Source organism: Mastacembelus armatus, chromosome 11, assembly GCF_900324485.2.
Source record: "Mastacembelus armatus chromosome 11, fMasArm1.2, whole genome shotgun sequence".
Taxonomy (NCBI): Eukaryota; Metazoa; Chordata; class Actinopteri; order Synbranchiformes; family Mastacembelidae; genus Mastacembelus; species Mastacembelus armatus.
The window spans coordinates 14,572,555-14,597,119 of NC_046643.1; the positions used below are offsets into that span (position 1 = coordinate 14,572,555).

Consider the following 24,565-nt stretch of genomic DNA (forward strand, 5'->3'; position numbering starts at 1 on the left):
GTTATATTCTGAAAGAGTTTTACCGGAAGTGCTTGGGAGCGACGACAACAAAAACTGCTGCTTCCTTGTTTATTAGTTGCAGGGAAGCTGTATCTTCAGAAAGAGCCATTTTTTTCCTGTTGAAACTGCGAGAACTCTCCCAAAAGACTTTCGTGTGAGTTGACTATTTACTTGCGTAGTTCGTGAGTTATTGTGACTGGCTGGGTTTAAGTTAGACAAGTTAAAGCAGAGTTAACAGCTAGTTTAGTAGTTAGCTAGTTTACTCGCCTGTGCTTCGTTAAAAACCGCAGTCCACAGTCTAGTCTGTTACAACACGTCCACGTTATTAAGTCTACATTCAATATATTGCCCTGTTTGTGCTCAGATGAGCTCCTCTTTAAGGAGCACAGGAAGTTGAGGTTGCTGCTGTTGCAAATACCTGTGGATTGATGTCATCTAGACTGTTTGCTGATAATCAGCTTGTTTTTGTCCACACAGGTTTTTTTAGCTCCTTGAAGGACTCACAGCTGATAAGTCCTAACTCCGGATCAGAGTTTCACCACAAACACGACTGGGTTCAGTTTCTAGGTCTGAATGGCCACAGCTCCAGAGGAGCCTCCAGGGCTTCAGGGCCACACTGGGAGTAAGTATTGTGTTATTATACACCACCTGGCTTTTATCACACTTTTCCCCATAAACTAGTTTGGCAGAGTAGTGGATTTGAAGTACTTTTACTTAAGTATTGTACTGAAGTACATGTTAAATGTATTTATACTTGGGTGATTTCATTTTATGAAACTTTACTTTCTCCTCCAACTCCACTACCTGTCTGACAGAAATATTCAGTTTTTCATTCCATTAGATTTGTCTGATTGAACTAAGAACTAAGTAACTACATTTTAAAATGCTTATAAGACATGAGGTTGTGTTAGTTGATAGGCACAAAGTTAAGGAAGTACATCTGCATGGCCTTTATGGTAAATTATATTTTTGGTTGGGCAATTTCAACCACTTTTTAGTACTACAGCTATTTAGCAATGCACTTCCATAAAGTTGGCAGACTCATCGTCATTGGTCAGAATTGAAGAAGCTGAAGACAATGTGGTTCCCAGTGTGGGTCAGTCTCCAGTGATGCTGAATCCTACATTTCCTGTGATGCAACCAGTAAAATGTTTTATTAGATCCTCAACTAAATCTGAAAACTTTCAAATTCATCAGCTCCATTTTTTTAAGACAGATTTTTTAAATGTGCAGTATCTAAGATGAGATAACCATAACGATGTTAGAGTTATTTTCTTGAACTTGACAAAACTCATTTAGCATTACACTGCCTGAATAATGACTCAGTTGACCTCAAGTCTAAAATAAGTGAAGTTCACCATTTACTTATATGAAATCAAACTGAAAAGCAGACAGTCATCACACACCATCATGTTTCCCTTTTTACAATGCAATCCTTAAAAGCTACATTTGAACTAATTAGGTTTAATATTGACTTTGGATGTAACTTTCTATTATAGAGATAAGGACATTCAATGGCCCTGTTTAAACTCCATTTAACTGTAATAGCATACTTGTCTGATTCCTCCTATTGCACACAAAGACCTACAGAGTCAGTTCTGGGGGAGACTGTCTTCTCTCAGAGATAATGACTGAGGTGCGTTTGCATGCTTGTGTTAGAGCTCAGCTGCACGCTCTGTTTTAAATTTTAGGGAATGATGTAACCTTTTTCGAGCTGTGTCGTTTAGTATTATTGCATCAAGTGTGAGAATTACATTTGTTTGATTAACTCATTACCTTTTCTTTTTGTGCATTTCTTGTATAACTTGTATATTTTCTCCCCTCCTGCTCAATTCAGATTTTGCTGGGACTCGAAGAAATGGTTCTCCAGAGGTAAGACATAGCAGACTTGTTTAGAGGAAATGTGTAATCCACCTCTGGGTGAGTTAGGAAATACACATTGCGTTCATCTTACACAGTTTGGAATTTACTTACATTTGGCTGACACATCCTATTTTCCTTCCTCTTTGAAATATGAAAATGCTACATATTACTGCAAATTACAAGTTAGTTGCCTCCTGTATGTGAACCTTCTACCATGTCTGTACTGACAGGGTCCAAGCACAACCATGTCTCCGGCCATGAAAAAAACTATTGGCCATCGTGGAATCGATCCCACTGGAGAGACCACATACAAGAAGGTAGGACTGACTGATGCACATTTAGTCATTAAGGATTGCAGTTAATTATTCTGTTGATCTTTGTCAGTTAATTTACTAATTATTTAAAATTAATTGCTTATATATTAATTGCTTAGACTTTAAAAAGAAGCTAAAAATGTCACAGAGGTGTCTATATACAGTGGGTACGGAAAGTATTCAGACCCCTTTAAATTTTTCACTCTGTGTCATTGCAGCCATTTGCCAAAATCAAAAAAGTTCATTTTATTTCTCATTAATGTACACTCAGCACCCCATCTTGACAGAAAAAAAACAGAAATGTAGAAATTTTTGCAAATTTATTAAAAAAGAAAAACTGAAATATCACATGGTCATAAGTATTCAGACCCTGTGCAGTGACACTCATATTTAACTCACATGCTGTCCATTTCTTCTGATCCTCCTTGAGATGGTTCTGCTCCTTCATTGGAGTCCAGCTGTGTTTAATTAAACTGATTGGACTTGATTAGGAAAGGCACACACCTGTCTATATAAGACCTTACAGCTCACAGTGCATGTCAGAGCAAATGAGAATCATGAGGTCGAAGGAACTGCCCAAGGAGCTCAGAGACAGAATTGTGGCAAGGCACAGATCTGGCCAAGGTTACAAAAGAATTTCTGCAGCACTCAAGGTTCCTAAGAGCACAGTGGCCTCCATAATCCTCAAATGGAAAAAGTTTGGGACGACCAGAACTCTTCCTAGACCTGGCCGTCCAGCCAAACTGAGCAATTGTGGGAGAAGAGCCTTGGTGAGAGAGGTAAAGAAGAACCCAAAGATCACTGTGGCTGAGCTCCAGAGATGCAGTAGGGAGATGGGAGAAAGTTCCACAAAGTCAACTATCACTGCAGCCCTCCACCAGTCGGGGCTTTATGGCAGAGTGGCCTGACGGAAGCCTCTCCTCTGTGCAAGACACATGAAAGCCCGCATAGAGTTTGTCAAAAAACACATGAAGGACTCCCAGACTATGAGAAATAAGATTCTCTGGTCAGATGAGACCAAGATTGAACTTTTTGGTGTTAATTCTAAGCGGTATGTGTGGAGAAAACCAATACATACCCTACAATACAAAATACAATGCCCAATACAATCCCTACAGTGAAACATGGTGGTGGGAGCATCATGTTGTGGGGGTGTTTTTCAGCTGCAGGGACAGGACGACTGGTTGCAACTGAAGGAAAGATGAATGCGGCCAAGTACAGAGATATCCTGGAAGAAAACCTCTTCCAGAGTGCTAAGGACCTCAGACTGGGCCGAAGGTTCACCTTTCAACAGGACAATGACCCTAAGCACACAGCTAAAATAACAAAGGAGTGGCTTCAGAATAACTCTGTGACCGTTCTTGACTGGCCCAGCCAGAGCCCTGACCTAAACCCAATTGAGCATCTCTGGAGAGACCTGAAAATGGCTGTCCACCAACGTTCACCATCCAACCTGACAGAACTGGAGAGGATCTGCAAGGAAGAATGGCAGAGGATCCCCAAATCCAGGTGTGAAAAAGTTGTTGCATCATTCCCAAGAAGACTCATGGCTGTACTAGCTCAAAAGGGTGCTTCTACTCAATACTGAGCACAGGGTCTGAATACTTATGACCATGTGATATTTCAGTTTTTCTTTCTACATTTCTGTTTTTTTTCTGTCAAGATGGGGTGCTGAGTGTACATTAATGAGAAATAAAATGAACTTTTTTGATTTTGGCAAATGGCTGCAATGACACAAAGAGTGAAACATTTAAAGGGGTCTGATTACTTTCCGTACCCACTGTATGTCCTGTTCTGTCTGACCATCAGTCTAAAACAGGTAATTTTTCAGCTAAAACTATTGCAGTTATTACAACAGACCTGCAATAAATCCTCCCTTTTAATGTTTCTGTGAAATTTGTTTTAGTAATTCAAATTATAATGTACGATCTCCACTGATACATGCAACATTTGCCAGCCTCTGTAATGTGCCCTATAATTATTAGTTTGATGCATATCAGTGAACTCTTTCTTCCAGACAACCTCATCAGCCCTGAAAGGTGCGATCCAGTTAGGCATCACCCACACGGTGGGAAGTTTAAGTCAAAAACCTGAGAGAGATGTGCTGCTGCAGGATTTTGAAGTGGTGGAAAGCATCTTTTTCCCCAAGTGAGTCATTTGTAATTATGAAATTAGGATACAGTGAAAAGTGCAGTGCATGCTTTGCATTCTGTATCAGGATATTTTGTGTGTACTACATGAATACTCCTTTACTTAATACTGTGATGCAATGCTCTGCCTCTTCCTCCTTTTACTGGCAGTGAAGGCAGCAACCTGACACCAGCTCACCACTATGGAGACTTTAGGTTCAAGACATATGCCCCAATTGCCTTTCGCTACTTCAGGGAGATGTTTGGCATCCGGCCTGATGACTACATGGTATTCTTTTTTACTCAGCATCTGACTTATTGACAGTGCAAAAACCTCTACAGTACAGTGAAATTCTGAAGAAAGTGAAAGATCTGTGAACTATGAAGAAAAAGCAGTAATTCAGGAACTGCAAAGAGTAAAACCAGGGAAGTGTGGAATAAGGGAGTTTTTACACACTGGAGGTATAGCCGCCGTTGACGTAAAAGCATGAGTGACTGTTTTAACCCTGCCTTGTCTGGTTTTTTTTATCCTGTCTAACCACTCTGCTCTGGTCTGGTTACAGTATTCTCTGTGCAATGACCAGTTGATTGAGCTGTCAAACTCTGGGGCCAGTGGATCTCTCTTCTACGTCTCAAGTGACGATGAGTTTATCATTAAGACAGTGCAGCACAAAGAGGCAGAGTTTCTACAGAAACTGCTTCCTGGATACTTCATGGTAATATATGCTGAAAGGTTTTAGGTATAAGATGGTATCAACAGAATAAATAAGCATATGACTGTCTCAGCCAGTAAAGCTGTTGGGACTGGGCATTTTCACTACTTTTTGAGATATTGTAGATATGATAAATTGAGAAAATAATTGGCTGATTATTTATAAGGAAAATAATCAGTAGTTGCAGCACCAAAATCATCTTTCAATTTCTGTTCCCTATTTGTCTCCACAGCATATTTGTGGTCAGTAGGAATGTCTGCTTAGTTGCTCGATTATCAATAATTTTAGTGAATTGTTCATTTCAAATCCCAGTTGTGAAATTGTATAAGTGTATTTTAATATTTAACCCTCCTCCTTCCATCCTTTTTGCTCTCATTTAGAACCTGAACCAGAACAAGAGGACCCTTTTACCTAAGTTTTATGGACTCTACTGTGTCCAGGCAGGGGGTAAAAACATCCGCATTGTAGTCATGAACAATCTGCTCCCAAGTTCTGTACGAATGCACCTGAAGTATGATCTAAAGGGCTCCACCCATAAGAGACGGGCCTCGGCTAAAGAGAGGGAAAAGGCCATCCCTACATACAAAGACCTGGATTTCATGCAGGACATGCAAGATGGGCTGTTACTCGAGGGGGACATGTACAATGCACTTTGTAAGACCATTCACAGAGACTGTCTGGTGAGAACTATTGAAAGACATCTCTCAAAACATAAGGAAATAAGCATGATAATGTTGAATTAATTTTAAATAAGATTACCATAAATGGACACTAGAAATATCCAAATATTTCTTATTTATTTTTTTTACACATTCATTCTGTAGTCAGTGATTGGCCTAATGTTGTATCCCTTGCTTTCCATTCAGCTCTTGCAAAGTTTTAAGATTATGGACTACAGCCTACTGGTGGGAATCCATAATGTCGACAAGGCTTGTCGGGAGCAGGTCAGTGAAGAGGCAGTTGCAGGGGCTATGGACCAGAGGAGGCCACCCGGCCAGAAGTCTCTGTACAGCACTGCTATAGAGGCTATCCAGGCAGAGACGGGGGGCACGGGATCACTGGACACAGAGGACAAGTGAGAGACAATGTTTGTGGGATCACTGAGTCATCATGAGTGAAGTGTTTTCCTTGTAACGGTTTCTGTCCCCACACTAAGAGTGACAGAGCACTGAGTTATGTTTATTTTTGTTTCGCTTTACAGAACAGGAGGAATCCCAGCACGAAACTCAAAAGGCGAGAGGCTGCTGGTATACATCGGCATCATTGACATTCTACAGTCCTACAGGTGAACAGAACACATTTTTGTATTTTGTCTATACTCCTCAACAAGTTGGTGACAGTTACACTGACTACACAGGATGAAGGCATGAAGGCACAGAACTGACTATAGGTTACCTGCACTTTGGAATTGCTCAGAACAATCAACACACAACCAATGTAGTAAAAGGGAAGAAAACAGAGTTAAACTTGAAAAGGCTTGTGGAGAGTTTAAAGTGGATATCAGTTTGTTTTGCTGTGAATGTGTTTGAACTTTTCTGAGTAATCCACGGATGTGCTGATTTTCAGATTTGTGAAGAAACTTGAACACTCGTGGAAGGCTCTGGTTCATGATGGGGTAAGGTATTGCTCCTAGCCTCAGTTAAATGTATTTCAAATGAAACAACACAGATGTTAACCTGTCCTCATTCCTTTCCTTCAGGATACTGTATCGGTTCACAGACCAGGTTTCTATGCAGAACGATTTGAGAAGTTCATGTGCAATACAGTCTTCAGGAAGATCACATGTAAGTAAATACTGTATCCATGCAATAAACTCATGCTCGCCTTATGGTTTTCTAATTAACACCTTTTCCTTTTGAATGTAGTAAAGACCTCGCCGTCTAAGAAGCGCCGTGCAGTGACCCATGGCACTTTGAAAAAGACAGCTGGCAATGGGCCTCAAACCAGCAGCACCAACCAGCATCCTTTACTCCAGCATCAACTCAGCTCTGAGATCAGAGAGGACACTGAAGGAGAAAACGGTAATAAGGAGGGTTAAAGTGTAGTAGGGGAAGCAATTGTGTTTATCCACATAGATTTGATCTTCTAGCATGCATCAGTATGTGGAGGGCTTCTCTGAAGCGCTTTCATTTAATACAGTATTAACTATTTTTCCACTTGTTCCACTCAGTCATGCAATCAGGTCGTCCTGACCTGCTCCCAGAGACCTTACCGCCCAGCGATGCTGTTGGTATCACTGCTGAAACTGCTGCTGAAACTGCTGCTGAAACCGCCGCCTCCTCCTCCTTCTCGGGAACCCCTGGATTAGCTCCCACAAATCAGTCTCTGTCTCCCTCTCAGGATACCCCCAGGTCAGTGGGAATGGATTTAAACACAATGAGCACTGATTAGGATCACAGCTCCTCCGCAAGGCAAGAGGGAAAAGCCACAAGATTAGCATCTCCATATGATTTGAGTGCTGTCAGATTATTTTACAGATTCTGGACTAAACACCACAGCATTTTAATATGGTGTCAAAAGGAGGAAGACTTCTAGAGCTAAAGAAAGAAAACAATAATAATTCATCATAGTTAATGAGGAGCCACAATTTTAAATTTGCATAATCTTAGTTTTTCAGTTTCTAAACTGTGTCTGGAGCTTAGCCTCAGGTAGACATTCCTTTCAGGCTTTGTATGATTTCCACCACTTGTTGTTTTGTAGACTGGGCGTAACCCCAAGTGTTTACAACCTAAATCAGTTTGACTGGCAGACCTTTTGTAGGTGGTACTAAGACTGGGAGTGAAAGCTGCCTGAGAGAGTGCACTATTAGCAAAAATGTCCCTTAACCAGAACCACAGGAAAGTCAGCATACACAAAGTTGGCAAAGAGGTGTTTTCTGTTATTTAGACTGTCCTCACTGATATACATCTGATATACACCTGACAGTATTAATGCAATACAGAGCAACAACAGCAAAAAAAAAAAAAAAAATCACAGTTAAATCAACACTTCCTTAACACAGTTTCAGACTGAACTGGTATCCTGTTAATGAGACTGTTTCTGTTTTAGCTCGGTGTACCTAATAAACTGACAACTCAGTGTGTGTTAAACCAATGTCTACAAACGGTCATCTAGCGATGGAAATCTGAGAAAATGTCATGAAACTCAGTTAAGTTCTGAGAAAAACTTACAAACCAGGTTCTACTTTTGTTGACCAATTGTATATTCAACTGACCCACTGCATACCAGTTCAGTTAACTGGCAAAACTAGTTAACCAGCATGCCCTCTTTTGTTTGTTTTCAGTGCTCAGTTTGAGAATTGTGAAACTTGTGTTGGTGCTGAGGATGTGATTTCACTCAGTGACATAGTTCCCAACGCAAGCAAATGTTCTGTAAGTTGATTTTCTCAAAGATTTCAGGCTTTTCAGTGACACTTTGTTCTGGCCGAGTGGTTTATTAACTGGGCTCATTGCTTTGGTTTACAGGTATAGATGTTGGAAAGAGAACTGGACTCAAATGAACAAAGTTGGAGGATTTTATACACGTGGATGAAATGTTACAAACTTTGGTGTGAGGTACCAAAAATTGGAAATTTCTACTGTATTTCAGCAAGACCAAGTACATTATCAACTATTTTTTGTTATTTTTGCACTTTCAACAAATTTCAACATATCATATAAGTGGATGGTTGTTTTATGACACTAGTAATTGTGGGTACAATAATACTGGGGTTGTTGAACACTATTAGTCATCCAATAGGAATGCCTGTGCTCAACTAAACCAGTATTAAATGTAGAGTGTAACATAAGAAAAAACATGTAAGCGTACGGTAGTTATTCCAAATTCCTTGTCTTCTTTTTGTAAATACTTATTCTTCTGGGTTCTTAGCACATTCTTCCACACACGTCTCCGTGTCTAAGGTCTAGAGTGCTATTCCTGCTATATGTTTGATTTAGTTGCTTTAATTATTTAGGTTGGATTTGTTTTTTAAAGATGTCACTGTATTCATACAAGGTAAGCTGCATTTTAAGCCTGCTATGAATACAAATAATGCTGGATAAAGAGGTATTCTGTACTACTGTAGAGACCTATAGAGTCCTGAATGTTGCCTCTCGTGTTCAGGTCAGCAGGTTACTTTAAAAGTTTTTGTTTTTCTACTTTGTAAGCAGTGTATAATATGATGTCCGTTTAAGGTTAAGAGTGTAGTTTGATCTATAACCAAATGTTAGCAACAAACTGGGGCATAGATAGCTATGGAAAAAGCACCAACGGGTGAACTAGGGCCTGTCTCATGAATTCAGTGAGTTAGTCTGTTTAGTTTAGAGAGAGAATGACTTTCAACTGAGATATTGCCATGGTAACTAATGCCAATGACTAACCTGCAGGCGGCAGTTTGTGTGGAGGGTTAAGAAAATACAGAGAGAATATAAGAATCACTTTTCACTAAACAAGAAACAAGAATTGCATTATTGCAAACTGATCGCTTTGTTTTGCATTATAATTTATGGCATTGGTGATATTATTATGGTAAATGTTTGAATTATAACCTGCATCCCACCCTGGCAGCAAATAAATAGTAACACAAAAGTTTTAAGGGTTCAGTGTGTAATATTTAAAGTGATCTATTAGTAGAAATGGAATATAGTATTCATAAATATGGTATTTTTAGTGTCGGGGTGTGGGGTGCTGAGAAGGTCGCATTCTGAGACCTCAACACTAGAGGCTACTACATTTTTCACATTTAACACATTGCACTTCTAAGTATTTTTATTTATGTATCCACTATTAGCAGCAGTCTGCTATTAAATGGTGATGGTAAAAAAGTGGTGCATAAACTAATTGAGTTCACAAATTTTAGTAATCTCTTACAACTTTAGTCCATTTATGTCAATCACATATTAAAGCCTATATATTTTTCTATTCCTGTTTCTGTAGTAGATTTAGTACAGGGGTGGACAATTCCCATCCTCAAGGTGCCACTGCTCTGCTTGTTTTCCAGCTATACTGCCAACTGCTGGTTACCTGGATCAGGTGTGTTCATTCAATCAGAAGCTGGATGATACCAATTCACTTTGGCTGGATCTCAATCCCCTTATTTTATTGCTCCTTTTGTCGCCTTTGTCGACCCGGACGTTGTTCTGGATCACCATGAAGAAGGACGTCCTATAGGTCTTATTTCTGCTCTGAGGAGAGAGGAGGCTGCTGGGAGGAGTTGTTACAGATTGACATGCCCCAATATCAGAACTTAGTTTGTAATTGGATGCTGCACATTAAGGATTGAGGGAAAGGACATCTCACATATCTTAAGACATGTTTCCAAAGCTCCTCGTCCTTGTTTCTTTTCCTAGCATCTTATGTGAGCAGGACTAAGAGGCAAGGACAAAACGCAAGTGAAGGAAATGTGGATGAGTTCATGGAACTGGGATTTACCCTTTGTCTTTTCCTGATATGGCATCTTCAAGCTTCTGATTGACAGAACACACCTGATCCAGGTAACCATCAGTGAGTAGGGCAAGGAAAACAAGCAAAACAGTGGCCCCTAGAAGACTGGAATCATCCATCTCTTGTTTAACATTTCCTAAACATTGCTGTTAATAGGTTAATTTACTGGGATGTCAGTAAAAAATGGGCTGATCACTTGCCAGCGTTAAGTGTAGTGAGTCTGATGAAGCAAAACATTTTTTTTGAGAAAGGCCCAAACTATGGTGCAGTTACTCATTTTTATGAGGCCACCTGGTGTGTGTGAAGGTACTGTATTTGGTTTTAGACCTCAGAATGGGTGTACAATATTTTAACTTGATGTTACGGTTGAGTAACTAACTTGCCAAGTGTAACTGAATTGTAAATACTTAAGTTGTTATTATTATTATAACAAACGTGTATTTAAGGCATCTGCTAAGCTAGTGATAATTTGGTTATTATTATAACTTAAATCATCCTGCATTTTTCTATGTGCTTTAATTCATCTTTGCTTCATTCTGAATGGTATACAATAAAAAGGTACATATCTGTATTCAAGAATCACAATACTTTTTTACAGAATATGAAAGACTTTGCTCTTTCTTTTGGGAAAGTTGTGTTTTTATACATGTATATATGATGCTATTAAAGAGAAAATATGTTGCTTTTGCTTGATTATATTTTATACACATTTTTTTGTCTAATTGTTTGGCAACAGGGCAGTGTCTACTGTCAGACAATATTATTTTGTCAACCATCACACAATTTTCACTGTTATGAATGGGGTTGGTATATTTTTTTAAATATTTTTTGCATATTGTATTTTTTGTGTATTGTGAATGTGTACACTCCTGCAGACTAATAAACCTGGCTGATCTGTGGAAATTCATTTTGTTTTTATATTGATAAGGTCAAAGTAGATTACTGGGTGTACCAGAAATATATAGCAATGCCTGACTTCTTGATTTTCCAGAAGATTTACTATTTCAATATAAAAATACACATACCATGACAAGGAACTTTATACGTATCTCCCAATTTAATTAGTATTTGCACAATAAATGGTTAACCTATTTTTTTTCTGAGCTTTCTCAGTGACAACTTAAAATCAAATAATGAAGACTGGGATGTAGCTGATGTCTGGAAATTTGATAATAAATTATTCTTGAATAATATTTATTCTATTTTCTTCTATTTCAATGAAACTTTCTTAGACTTTCTATATGCAGGTTTTAAAAAGTGGTAAATTAAAAAGTAAGAGTGAAACTTTTCTGTGCTATTTGTCAATACGTGACATGTTACATATCCGGGCCAATCACATTTCACTTTGCTCAGCTATTGTCCAATAGTCTGCGAGCTTGTACGTTTACACCAAAGAGCAACAAGAAGTTTCCAAAATGGTGCTTGAAAGTACTATGGTCTGGTAAGAACTCAGTAAAATGGCTTTTTATGGAGATGTCAGTAGAATAGCGGCTTGTGTGTAGACCCGATAGATGACGGCTCGACTTGGAAAGTTCATAAACCGGGATTTGGGACGAAATGTCCCTGTCAGACGGCTTACGCTGTTTGGGCTGGCTGAGTCATTGTAGCTAGCGTTAAAGCTGGCTGAGGTTTGCTGTCTCCAGAAAGTATTTACATGCATCATAGACTAGTAAATTATATACAGATATGTGCCTTTTTAAATTAAAAACGACAACCTTGATTATTTATTGTTTCAGCCAGCCAACATATTTGCTGCCACGGCGTGCTAACGTTAGCAAGTGATGCTAATGCTGTTTTCTACGTTAAGACTTGCTAGCGGTAAAGACAGACTTTCCTCAAAGAGCTGAGGGTTAATCTGATGTTTTCTCCTCAGTGTGGACAACAGTGAGTATATGAGGAATGGAGACTTTCTACCTACGAGGCTACAGGCTCAGCAGGATGCGGTCAACATCGTTTGTCACTCCAAAACACGCAGCAATCCCGAAAACAATGTGGGCCTCATCACTATGGCAAAGTACGATTAGTCTTTTTATAATTTTAACCTATATAAAACTTCTTGCATCTGTCATAATACCAGGGGCGATTCTGGGAGCAGACTTTTTAAGGGGGTTCAGCTCCTCGTTTCCACAGGACCATATACCCAGTGCTCTTTCTGCTGACCCTCTCCCCTTCTCTCCCCGTTTGTGCTGCCAAATAAAGAAGCTTACCATCCAATCACAGAATCTATAATAAGAGGTATACTGGATCCATGATGATTTGTAATGCTGCTCTAATTGAGTACTGAGCTGCTTTGGACAATGCAATCTGATAATTTAATTTTGATATTACTCTCTTATGTGAACATATATCCTTCTATAGAAGTACAGATTTCCAATGTAAATAGAAAATATTTGTAATTTGATAAAAAAGTATATGGGACTTTGTAATGCTTATGCTTACATGTGGAGCGAAGTTACATGTTAACATAAAACAGAAACTTTTGTGTGCAGCTAATGTTTGACAATGTACACACCATGGAACTGTAACCACACACTTTCTAAATTACAGTTTTAATGTTGCATTGGATTATCAAACTAGTTGAAAATTTTATTTTCTGTGTATGATTAATAATGGATTGGAGGGCAGTCGTGGCCTAATGGATAGAGAGTCGGACTTGTAACCCGAAAGCGGGTTCGGATCTCAGGACTGGCAGGAATTGTCGGTGGGGCGGAGTGAATAGTCAGCTCCCTCAATAAAATACCGAACCCCCAACTGCTCCCTGGGTGACGCAGCAATGGCTGCCCACTGCTGCGGGTGTGTGTGTTCACTGGTGTGTGTGTTCACTGCTGTGTGTGCACTTTGGGTGGGTTAAAATGCAGAGTGGAATTTCTCAGTTTGAGATGAATAAAGGAAGTTCTTAGTCTTTATTGACTAATTGTTGTAGTGCTAAATACAGTTTAGTCCCAGTTTTAATGTACATGGTTGCTGATGCTGGATAACAGTGGCTGTTTCACTGCTAATATAACTTTGTTTTCATGCAGCAACTGTGAGGTCCTCACCACGCTGACACCAGATACTGGCCGCATCTTGTCCAAACTCCATGCTGTCCAGCCCAGGGGAACAATCTCCTTCTGCACAGGCATCAGGGTGGCTCATGTGTGTAACTTGCTTCTCATTTTCATCCGTGTTTGATAGTTTTTGCTCTCTGCAGACGTGGTTTTTGAAGGGCCATATGTTTATGTTTCTCTTGTGTAGCTTGCCTTAAAGCACAGACAGGGAAAAAATCACAAGATGAGGATCATTGCCTTTGTTGGGAGTCCTGTGGAGGATAATGAAAAAGATGTAAGTTTAAAATCGTGGATCATATTTTTTGCCAGTCACACAGATGATGTTTTGTACATTTGGCACAGTCTCCCAGCTGTCTATGTCACTGTTCATTTGTTTTTACTTCTGTCTCAACCCGTCTCTTCTTCAGCTTGTCAAGATGGCAAAGCGGTTGAAAAAAGAGAAAGTCAATGTGGATATTATCAATTTTGGAGAAGAGGTAAGGAGTTCTTAGTTTCTTTTCCATTCTACTGTTATATGATTAATTTAAAATGTATTATTGTTCTTCTCTTAGATTTTATTTTAATGTTTTCCATACATATCAATTCATCCCATGTATAAATGGAGTTCTCAGTTGTGCTTGTCCTCTTTCTTCAACTGTTAATTTAGGAGATGAACACAGAAAAACTGATAGCTTTTATAAATACTCTAAATGGAAAGGAAGGAACAGGCTCCCACCTGGTTACAGTCCCTCCAGGGCCCAGCCTGGCTGACGCACTGCTCTCCTCTCCTATCCTGGCCGGTGAAGGAGGCTCTATGATGGGTCTCGGTGCCAGCGACTTTGAGTTTGGTGTGGATCCCAGTGCTGATCCAGAGCTTGCACTGGTAAGCAATATAAAGATGCCTTGTGTGCCCAGTAAATTCTAATTTTTATGTTCATTTTAGAGAGAAATTCAAACACCTTTTCAAACAAACATGCAGCATTTGTTACAACAGTAACAGCATAAAACAAATACATAGATGCATGTAACTGTGTCAACACTAATGTGTGAGATGCTGTTTGTATAGCAAATACATGTGGATCAGCTTCGTCAGGCTAGTCTGAGGTTAGAAACTACTGATCCACAGGTAGAAAGCAAAGACTGAAGATCCATGTAGAGAATAAAAATACAGATAATGATATAATGATATCGAAAAGCTGTAATATTGTTTTTGAATGAGCAGCCGTGAAATTTGCTTTGTTTCTCAGTGTGGTGTTTGTGGCTACTTTTTAGGCCCTGCGTGTATCGATGGAGGAACAGCGACAGAGGCAGGAGGAAGAGGCCCGCAGAGCTGCTGCTGCTTCTGCGGCAGGCATGCCCACACCCAGTGCAGATGGTAATTGGAGAATTGACTGATGACTGATTTCATTCATGGAATATCACTAATTATAAAAATTGTTAGTTCTGTTGACAGATGAACTTTTGCCTAATTTTGATTGGCTTTCTTACAGAATCAGAGGAGGCCTTATTGAAGATGTCAGTGTCTCAGCCTGAAAGTGGTGCAGCAGTGCTTCCTGACTTCAGCAGCATGACAGAGGAGGAGCAGATTGCCTATGCTATGCAAATGTCTCTTGCTGGAGGAGGTGAATTCCATTTAATTATCATACAAATGAATGCTCTTTATATTACTCCTGTTTTCTTGACATTTGCTGAAATATGTGTTACAATAAGTTATTTTGTTCTTTTGTAAACAGAGTATGGAGAAATGGACACAGGAGCCCCCATGGACACTGCAGAATCAGCCAAGGTGAGTCATCAGATGATTTGCACGGACAATATTTAGGTGCCTAGCAGGTGGAGGACTTCAAGACTTGGATGGAGTTGAAACTATCCTGGCTGAATAATTTATACAGAATATATTTTTAAACTCTTAAAATAAAGATCTGGCCCAGACTAAAGGAAAGTGTTAAAATAATGGTCAACTAGAACTTCCAAAGTGGAAGATTATTAGACGCATCCAATTGCTGAACTTAACTTTTGCTGTGTGCCACTAACAGGAAGTGGGAGCCAAATGTTACACACATACTTCAGTCACTCACATACAAGCTAAACAGGCCTGGTATGGAGTGTCACATGGAAAATGTGTGCTAATTGTTATTGTATAATCCATATTGTCATTGATTAGGAGGAAGATGACTACGATGTGATGCAAGACCCGGAGTTCCTTCAAAGTGTCTTGGAAAACCTGCCTGGTGTCGACCCAAACAACGAGGCCATCCGGAACGCCATGGGTTCCCTCGCTTCAGGAAACAAGCAAGATGGCAAAAAGGACGAAGAGAAAAAGAAATGAGTAACAGAGATGGACAGAGACTTCAGCCACCGAGTCAAAAAAACAAAAACAATTGCAGACTGATGTACGAGGATTGCTGATCCGATGCGTTGCACTGCATGACAGCACTCTGATCATCCTTTTCTGTCCCCACAAAAGCACCAATGTAGAAGACATTAAAAACCTATTTAATGTTTGATTTGACTGCCCTATAACACAAACTGATACCTTTCTAAAAATGTAATATGGGCTCACACTGCCTTGTGTGCTCTTTACGGTACATTTGATACATGGCAGTATAACTGATAATGGACCGACCAAACGAGAGAAGAATTTGTGATGACAGTTAGCCACACTCCTGTCATGTCTTTGTGTTTTTTGCAATAAAAAAAAATCTGCGTCCACATGCTGCCTTTTGCTGTGTTGGTTTGTCTGTGTGCTGCACGTAGACCGGGATAATAATGTGAGATCACGACAAGCCATCACATTCATGCAGAGATTACTGTCCCAAAGCAGTCTGATAAGGCTCAAGATAAATGTTTTATGTCCTCGCCAGTACAAATAAATATACGTGTCGTTTGCAGCATCGTCCGTGCATTTTTCCAGCGCTATCACAGTCTGATAGGATGTCTGGGGTCACGTGACGGGAAGCAGAGCATTTTCAGCTGAAAACGAGCTAGGATAGTCGGGAATCGCATATCCAGGTAAACACTCAAAAATACATGAGAGATTAAACGAAAGTCCCTATCCCAACAATCCTCTTTTGTGATATCGTCGACCCTACGATCACCGGGTTGTTACCACTGTCCAACCACAGCTACGCAAACCGCTCAGGTGCTTTTTAACGGCGAGCGCTAGCTAGTTAGCTCAATGACCCCTCTCAGCGGCCAGCTAGGAATATCGTTAGCTCAAAACACCCGAGGTCGCTGTTACAGGGAACTATCCCGGTTCTCAGACCGCCTCGACTGCAAAACCCTGCGTGCTGTAAAAGCATAATTGAACCAGTGTTTCCCCATTCATAACAAATTAGCCCGAAACCTATTACCAGAGGCGGGTTTGGTTGCAGGAACGCCGTCGCTAGCGCACTAGCCTGCTAATAGAAATGCTAGTGGAGGATCCCCACAGCTGAGCTAGCCTTTGAGAGAGCGAGCTAACCTGCTGTAGCTTGTGTCAAACGGATGTGCATGCAAGATGTTTATGTTTAGATTTTGCATGTTGTTTCTTTCTGCTACTGAGTCCATAAACGTGTGTTTTGCAGGAGGTAATCCCGGTATGGGGGACATGAAGACCCCAGATTTTGATGACCTTTTGGCAGCATTTGACATTCCTGACATAGATGCCAAAGAGGCCATCCAGTCTGCCCCAGATGAGGCAGAGGGACCCCACGGAGCTACAGGTGCACCTCTGGGAAAGGCAGATAGCGTGGTGGGAGTTGGGCCATCCTTAAGACCACCGAGCCCCTCAGACCCTCAGGCGGACACCTCAATTGTTAGTGTAATTGTGAAGAATAAAGTACGTCTGGAGAGCGTAGATGGAGGGGAGGGAGACACAGATCAGGATCCTATTGATGTGATTGCAGGGGTGGATGTGGGTCCTAGATTGGGCGCATGTGCCCCTGGAATGGCTGAATCTGAGGCTCTCAACCACAATGGTTTTGGAGCATCTGGTGTTTCCACACCCCTTTCCTTCAGCCAAGGCCAATCTAACGGTGCGCCATGGTCAATGAACACCCCTAAAGTGTCTTCGGAAGCAGCAGGTGCTGGGGCAGCTAAGTCCCATAAGCAGAGCGGTAACATTTTCAACAGACTTAAACCTCTTGTGGCACAGGGGTCGGGAGATCCAGTGGGTCGGGCCAGGAAGATGCAGCTTCTCCAGCAGCAACACCAGCAGCAGCAGGATACAGGCCAAGAGAGGGCGGATGGGATCAAAGCATCATTACCTTCATCCTCCTCTCTGTCAGCGGGGTCATCTCCTCTGGTTACGGGCGGGCCTGTTGGACTAGCCTCGCCTTTTTTTCCTCCTTCCAAGCCTCTGCTTCTGACTCCACCTTCTGCCCTCTCATCACACCCCCTGCACTCATCTCAACCTTTTAATGGTGCTCCCAAAGGTGGCCCTGCTGGGTTACAGCATCAGCAGATAGAGGAGGATGATTCTGACCCTGATTTGGGAAGTCCGTTGGTGATCCAGGAGAACCCAGAATCCCTGACTTGCACTCAGTTGAGCCGACGTTACAAGTCTGACTCTGTTTCAACCCAGCCCACGTCCTCTGCAGCATCTCACCCTAAACCTGGTGACACTCCTTCAGGGGCATCTCTGACTTCATCAACTCCACAGTCCGGCTCAACAGATAGTCCCCAGCTGGAGGACCGGCATCCAGAACATGTCATAGAAGAGAGAGATTCACCAGAGAGCCCTGAACCAGAGATGCCAAAATCCACTGCTCAAGTCACTACTAAGAGGTGCTCCAGCCCTGCAGTTGCCTCCACTCCACCTCCTTCTGAACTACGGGAGCCTAAAGAGGAGGAGGAAGAGATGGAGGTGGGAAATGGCGTAGATAGGGTTGTTGACTGCAAAACTGACAAGGAAGAAAGTGCCAGAACAAGTGAGGAAAAGATGGAAGTAGATGATGACAAACCTAAACCCCCATCCACTGATGCAGCAGAAGCAGATGCTGCTGCACCTGCTGCTTCTGGACCTCCGACCCGACCGCTCAAAGTCAGAATAAAAACAATTAAAACCTCCACAGGTGGAATCACCAGAACTGTCACAAGGGTTGCACCTAAAGGTAGTACTGCAGGCAAAGGTTTGGACCCTAAGGTTCAAAGCGGTGAATGCAAGGTATTAGGAAACAAAGCGCAAAAACTTGAAGCATCCCCTGGTCACATAACAACAACCTCCCAGAAAGTAAGTGCTCTCAATGCTCTGCCTGTGTCTACACTCGCAGCTAGCAGTGTCATGCTGGCTGCCGCCACAAAGGTCCAAAACAAAATGGCTGCATCTGACAAGGCCAAGGTTTCTGCCACTGCTGTTAGCATCACTAAATCTGCTGCCCTGCCTGTAACTCCCTCTGTGGCCTCCTCTCCTAAGTTCTCAGTTGCTGCTGGTGGGATCAGTGTACGTACGGCCACTAATAAAACAACTAATGGCGGGAGCAGCACCCTCCAGCCAAACAAACCCGCCTCCATCGTCAACAGCACAGGTGCCGTCATATCCCGCAGTCAGTCTAGCCTGGTGGAGGCTTTCAACAAAATTCTGAACAGTAAGAACCTTTTGCCGAGCTACAAGCCCGATCTCTCAGCTCTTCCCCCACCTGAGTGGGGTCTTCCCCTCCCAGCCACAGGGTACCGCTGCCTGGAGTGCGGAGACGCCTTTGCCTTGGAGCGCAGCCTGGCTAGACACTACGACCGACGATCACTCCGCATCGAGGTGACCTGCAACCATTGTGCTAAGAGACTGGCCTTCTTCAATAAGTGCAGCCTGCTGCTGCATGCCAGGGAGCATAAGGAGCGTGGGCTGGTCATGCAGTGCTCACACCTGGTCATGAGGCCTGTCACTGTGGAGCAGATGATTGGACAGCAGGATATAACACCCATCGGTGGTAAGAAGGGCTGTAGCTAACAATTATTTTAATTACCAGCTACTCTTCTTATTACTTTTGCATCTTAGTGATTCATCATTTAGTCAAATGTCAATCTTGCCATTTTCAAATTGCTTCATTTGGCAGATCAACTGAAGCCTAAAGGCATTTAATTTAGTGTTATTTATAAATTGTTTCAGCTACCTAATCCATCTTATTTGTATTAGTATAGAGAATACTACTAATAAAATACAACAAGAATGTGTATTACTATGATAACAATTTTGTGGGGGAAAAAAAGCATGTGCCATTCACTTGTGATTCATCTTTACTGACCATAACCATTTGTCTCTTCCGATTTCCACTGTTCGGCTGACCAGGCCTACTCTCCTCTTCGTCCTCCTCTCCTCCAGTCTCCTCTCCTTCTGCCACACCTGGGGGCCCCGCTGTTGGCACAAACTCCAGCCCGCTGAAGGATGCTACAACTCCAGCATCATCTCAGCCTCGACCGGTCCGTCGCGCCCCTCAGGGCCCCCAGGCACTGATGCCTCTGCCCTGCAAGAAGGCTGAGGGGCTGCAGTACAACAACTTCAAATGTCCAGAGTGCCAAACACAATTCTCTGGCAAGGCTGAGCTGGTCACGCACTTCCAGCAGATCAGAGCTGCTCCCAATTCTGTGAGTCTTGGTGGTGAGAGCACAGTGTGCATCAAGCTCCTGCATTCTGCTGCTGGTCACTGATGGTTTTTGTTTGTTTCCTCTTCTCTCAGACCTGCACGCAGTGCTCACCTCCCATGATGCTGCCTAACTCGTGTGCCGTAGCAGCCCACCAGAGGATCCATAAACACAGAGCACCCCATGTCTGTCCTGAGTGTGGTGGGATTGCCCGCCAGGCCAGTTTCCAGACCCATCTGGAGGAGGCCTGTCTCCACTTTGCCAGGCGCATTGGCTACAGGTGTGGAATCACTTTCCAGTACTGGTACCAAAATGACATCTCTGCTGTACTAAACAGTTGCTTAAAGGTCCTGTAACATGGTTTCTGCTGGTCTCAAGCCGCTGAAGGATGTACAGTTTGTTCTTTAGTGTAATTTCATATGTCAGGAAATAAAAACAGGCCTTGATAACAGTCTTTCTTATGGAGACACTAAGCATAAGTTGGCTTAAATGTAGCAGCTGTTCTGGGAACTGGTTTTATGTGTCTGTTTTTTTTCTAGTATTTCAGAGCCTCAGTTTATGCATCTGCTGTTAATTTTGCTTGGTCCAGGTGCTCGAGCTGCCAGGTCGTCTTCGGAGGATTGAACTCCATCAAATCCCACATTCAGACCGCTCACTGCGAGGTCTTCCACAAGTGCCCCAGCTGCCCTATGGCCTTCAAGTCTTCCCCCAGCGCCCAGAGCCACATCAGCACCCAGCACCCGACGCTCACTGGAGGACAGGCCAAGTACGTGTACTGCTTCCACCAAAGTATCAAATTTCATCACGTTTTATAAATTTATCTTGATAGATTCCTTAAAATAGAAATTTCTCTTTGTCTCCTCTTGCAGAATGATCTACAAGTGTGTGATGTGTGACACGGTGTTTACCCAGAAGCACTTGCTGTACATGCACTTTGACACTCACTTAGCCAAACAAAAAGTGCATGTGTTCAAGTGTCCTGACTGCACCAAGCTCTACGCCCAGAAAGGCTCCATGATGGAGCACATCAAGGTGTGTTTTCTGTCGAGTGAATATTCACTTTGTATATATTGGTTATGGATATACAGCATAACATCACTGTCATTCATAAATGAGCCTTCTGCCTTTATGTGTTGCCCATTTGTTGCTTTCTACAATGAATGTGGCGTCAACAAAGGCGTACAGCAATTCTTGGATCGGCCTTAGCGAGGTTCCTTCCTGGTGACCTTGTCCTAAGTTCAATACCAAGTACAGCAGTTTTTTCAGTACTGGGAATGAGTTTTTTTTGTGAGCCAGTTGGAATGATTAGTGTTTCTTAAGGGTAATGAATTTCTTTCAAATGCTCTTATCTATCACTTCCCTGCCACCACTCTCAGACCGCTCACAGAGGACCATCAGCCAAACAGGAGTCTCAGTCCGACACCCCTAATCCTGCCTCAGCCCCAGCCAACACGTCTGGCTCCTCTGGCCTCAAATCAAAGTCCTCTGGAAAGCCAGACAACTCAGATGGTGAGGACTGGGGTCGGGAACAGGAGGAGGAAGAAGAGGAGGAGGAAGAGGAAGATGATGACGATGGGGACGAGGACTACGAGGCTCCAGGGAATCATTCAACCCCAGCAGGGGGCAGCAGTCAGCCCAGCGCCCAGACTGAGTGGACCTGCCCCCAATGTCAGACCACCTTCACCGACAACGAAGACTATCTGAGCCACGTAAAGGCCGTGCACAGCAAGGTGGGACACTACAACGTCGGAACTGTCTGACCAGCTTCTTTCATTTTATTTTCTGGTAATGATAGTTTTTTTTTTTTAATCTTCTTTCTCTCTACATCTGTCTGTCTGTGTGTGTGCGTGTGTGTGTGTGTGTGTGTGCATTTGTGCTTCCAACTTTAAAGTTCCCTTGTCGCATTTGTGGAGGCACGTTCAGCACATCTTCAAGCCTGAGACGTCACGAGCGTGTCATTCACGAGGGCAACAAGAGAGTCTTCCACTGCCAGTGAGTCTCTCAAGCTTTCATCAGATTTTAGAGTTTTTCAGACTCAACTGTGATTTAATATTCCAATTGGAAAACCTCTGGCATGTTAACTGAGACACCAGAAAACCAGTCAGGCCAATGTAAAAGGGTAAATTGATAATTATGGTAATTTAGGAACAGGCCTAGAATTTTTTTAAATGAGGTGATCACAGTGGTGGATGAAGGAATTTGAGCGGTGAGAAAATATTTTTCAGATACTGCACAGAAGGCAAACGCACCTTTGGCAGTCGGTTCTTACTGGACAAACACATTCGGCTTCATCACAGAACCACAGATGGACAGGTGAGTCAACACAGTGTAGTACTTCTGTCTGTCGCTGGGCTCTGAGAGGCATGTGTCTAAATCTGTGTCACATTTTCTTACTGCATAATAATTATAAGCAGGTTTTGGGGTATGTAGTGGAAAAGGGATGAAATTAAGTTTACTTAGAACATCTGTGCATGGAGAGCAAAGCTATGCTTGCCTGCGTATCAGTACTGCAGAAGTTTAGTCTCTCTCTCTCCTGCCTTGTGTCCTCAGGGTCCCCCCATGACCAGGAAGCGTGCAGCCACGGGGGGAGAAGGTCCAGGGAGCAGCTCAGAACAAGATGGTGAGGGTGGAGCTCCTGCAGGCAGGGCAGGAGATGAGGAGGATAACACCACAGAAGACGGAGAGGATGGCGGCGGCCCTGCAAAGAGAACCCGGTCGTCCATGGCATCAACATCATTGACTCCCGGCGAGTTAGAGGAGGAGGACAACATTTTCCGGTGTGTCCCCTGTGGGTTCTCCACCGAGGACGGGGCAGAGTTTCAGCGCCACATCCCCCAGCATCGGGCTGACACCGCCTCCTTCCAGTGCCTGCAGTGTGGCGTCTGCTTTGCATCAGCCGGCTCTCTCAGCAGGCACCGCTTCATCACCCACCGTGTGCGGGACACCCAGAGCGACGCAGACCGCAGCACCCCGCACGCTCACGGCTCTCCGGAAGGCTCCCCCGCTGCCTCCCCCCAGGCCCTGGGCGAGGACGGAGAGGGGAATATGAGCTGCAAAGTGTGCGGCCGGCGTTTCAGCAAAGCCACAGACCTCAACACCCACTTCAGGACCCATGGTATGGCCTTCCTCACCGCACACAAGACAGACAAGCCCCAGTAGAGGGAGGTGGGTCCTGTGAGACTGACAGATGTTCTACAAAGAGGAGTCAAGGGTCATGACGGTGCAGAGAGGCTGTAGAATATGAATGTTGATCCTACAATGACATGGAGCTGCTTCCTGCGCAGTTGTTTTTAATCACCATAAACAGTAGTTGCTCTATCTATGGCACCTTGTCTGTGCAACTGTAACTGCATGTTTGATCATGTTACCAGTCACTTAACTGAATGCACCTGTGACAGACTCTGGAACAGTCCCCCCACCCCGAGTAAAGCATTTATATATCAGCCATATTGTCTAATCCATCGAGTCCTTCCATTTCCATCACTCTCAGTCTGCACTGACTGTAGCCACCTGCCTGTTTCTTCATGTAACACACACACTTTAGTGTGTACACCCCCCACTGTACTCTTGACAACTGTAGTGCCCACATTTTTGTACTTCACATTGTTCATGCTTGTTCTCCTGGCGTGACGTCAGTTTTAACAGCTCCACAGGCTGACAAGACTGATCGAGCGTAGATCTCAAAACGAGGAGGGTTTTGGGGGAATTTGACACTGATTTTTATGTTGCTATAATAATTATTTATACAAAACACATTACTGCTGTTGGTGTTTGTGTGAGTCGGTTGCGTCAAATATTACTAGACAGTAATTTACCTGCAACACACGAGATGCAAATCTCTGAAGGCGTTTCATTAGGAAATAAGGTTGCTGGAGGTCTGTAACCAGTGTAGTGTGAATAATGTGTGATGTTAATTGTTAAGCTAGAAGAAGAGAGGTCAGGCTTCGTGCCAGTAGTACATGTACCAGTTCTGCCATGTAAATACATATAATTACACTAAAGACAAGCGTCCGGGTTTTAGTAACTTGCTATGATAATGTGAATACATATAGTATTTGTACTTGTACTGTTCCCTTTTTTTCTCCCAAAACAATTTGAAGTTTAAAGAAAAAAAGAAAAAAAAAAAACCTCCCCCCCCCACCCCCAGAGGTAGCTATACATTGTAATTACAAAGCAGAGGGAGAGTGTGGGGGTTGTGTTGTCTTAATGTGTATGATCTCTTTGAGACGGTTCTTTTTTTATCTACAGAATCAGTGCTTGCTGTACTCACATTTCTTTTATATGTTTCAAAAACAGGCTTCACGCGTTGGAGGCCTACGAGTGGACTTTTTTTTGTTTGTTTGTTTGTATCTTTTATATGTCATATCATATTTATATAGCTCAATAGTGGAAATTTCATGTCATTTTCTTTTTCATGGTTGTGGTCTGCTTGCTGAAATGCCATACACTTTTTGTGCTGTTTCAAAATAAATGTTTAAAAGAGACAGTTGACTCATGCAGCATGTTAATATGTGTAGTTGTAGTTGGCTTCATTCTGTTTC

The 24,565-nt window shown here is 42.6% G+C and overlaps 3 protein-coding genes and 1 non-coding gene across 5 annotated transcripts; all 4 read left to right on the plus strand.

The window, feature by feature from the left end:
• The first annotated feature begins 16 nt into the window (after positions 1-16).
• pip5k1aa (phosphatidylinositol-4-phosphate 5-kinase, type I, alpha, a) lies at positions 17-11,345 on the plus strand. 2 transcript variants are annotated; one of them, XR_003295331.1, is made up of 16 exons: positions 17-154; positions 478-622; positions 1,838-1,872; positions 2,094-2,180; positions 4,195-4,325; positions 4,478-4,595; positions 4,870-5,022; positions 5,400-5,699; positions 5,886-6,094; positions 6,221-6,304; positions 6,586-6,634; positions 6,719-6,803; positions 6,885-7,040; positions 7,190-7,370; positions 8,068-8,390; positions 8,484-11,345. XR_003295331.1 is itself a non-coding variant. In XM_026300898.1 (16 exons), the coding sequence occupies exons 2-16, from the start codon at positions 574-576 to the stop codon at positions 8,487-8,489; spliced, it is 1,731 nt and encodes a 576-aa protein (XP_026156683.1). In that variant the 5' UTR covers positions 17-154; positions 478-573; the 3' UTR covers positions 8,490-11,345. The 2 variants fall into 2 exon arrangements, 1 of the variants encoding a protein (XP_026156683.1); XM_026300898.1 differs by having other exon boundaries at positions 8,303-8,390.
• A 453-nt stretch (positions 11,346-11,798) lies between these two features.
• psmd4a (proteasome 26S subunit ubiquitin receptor, non-ATPase 4a) lies at positions 11,799-16,180 on the plus strand. The gene is made up of 10 exons (XM_026300899.1): positions 11,799-11,881; positions 12,314-12,454; positions 13,461-13,575; positions 13,675-13,761; positions 13,895-13,963; positions 14,134-14,349; positions 14,739-14,841; positions 14,957-15,088; positions 15,200-15,252; positions 15,631-16,180. The coding sequence occupies exons 1-10, from the start codon at positions 11,856-11,858 to the stop codon at positions 15,793-15,795; spliced, it is 1,107 nt and encodes a 368-aa protein (XP_026156684.1). The 5' UTR covers positions 11,799-11,855; the 3' UTR covers positions 15,796-16,180.
• A 112-nt stretch (positions 16,181-16,292) lies between these two features.
• Positions 16,293-24,506, plus strand: znf687b (zinc finger protein 687b). The gene is made up of 10 exons (XM_026300896.1): positions 16,293-16,478; positions 17,033-19,372; positions 19,732-20,027; positions 20,120-20,304; positions 20,614-20,790; positions 20,894-21,056; positions 21,401-21,754; positions 21,916-22,016; positions 22,250-22,337; positions 22,575-24,506. Exons 2-10 carry the CDS (start codon positions 17,047-17,049, stop codon positions 23,181-23,183), a joined length of 4,299 nt encoding a protein of 1,432 aa, XP_026156681.1. The 5' UTR covers positions 16,293-16,478; positions 17,033-17,046; the 3' UTR covers positions 23,184-24,506.
• Positions 21,146-21,280, plus strand: LOC113127020 (small nucleolar RNA SNORA13). Its single transcript, XR_003295362.1, has one exon. It is a non-coding gene; the product is annotated as a small nucleolar RNA SNORA13 (small nucleolar RNA).
• Positions 24,507-24,565: the final 59 nt, after the last annotated feature.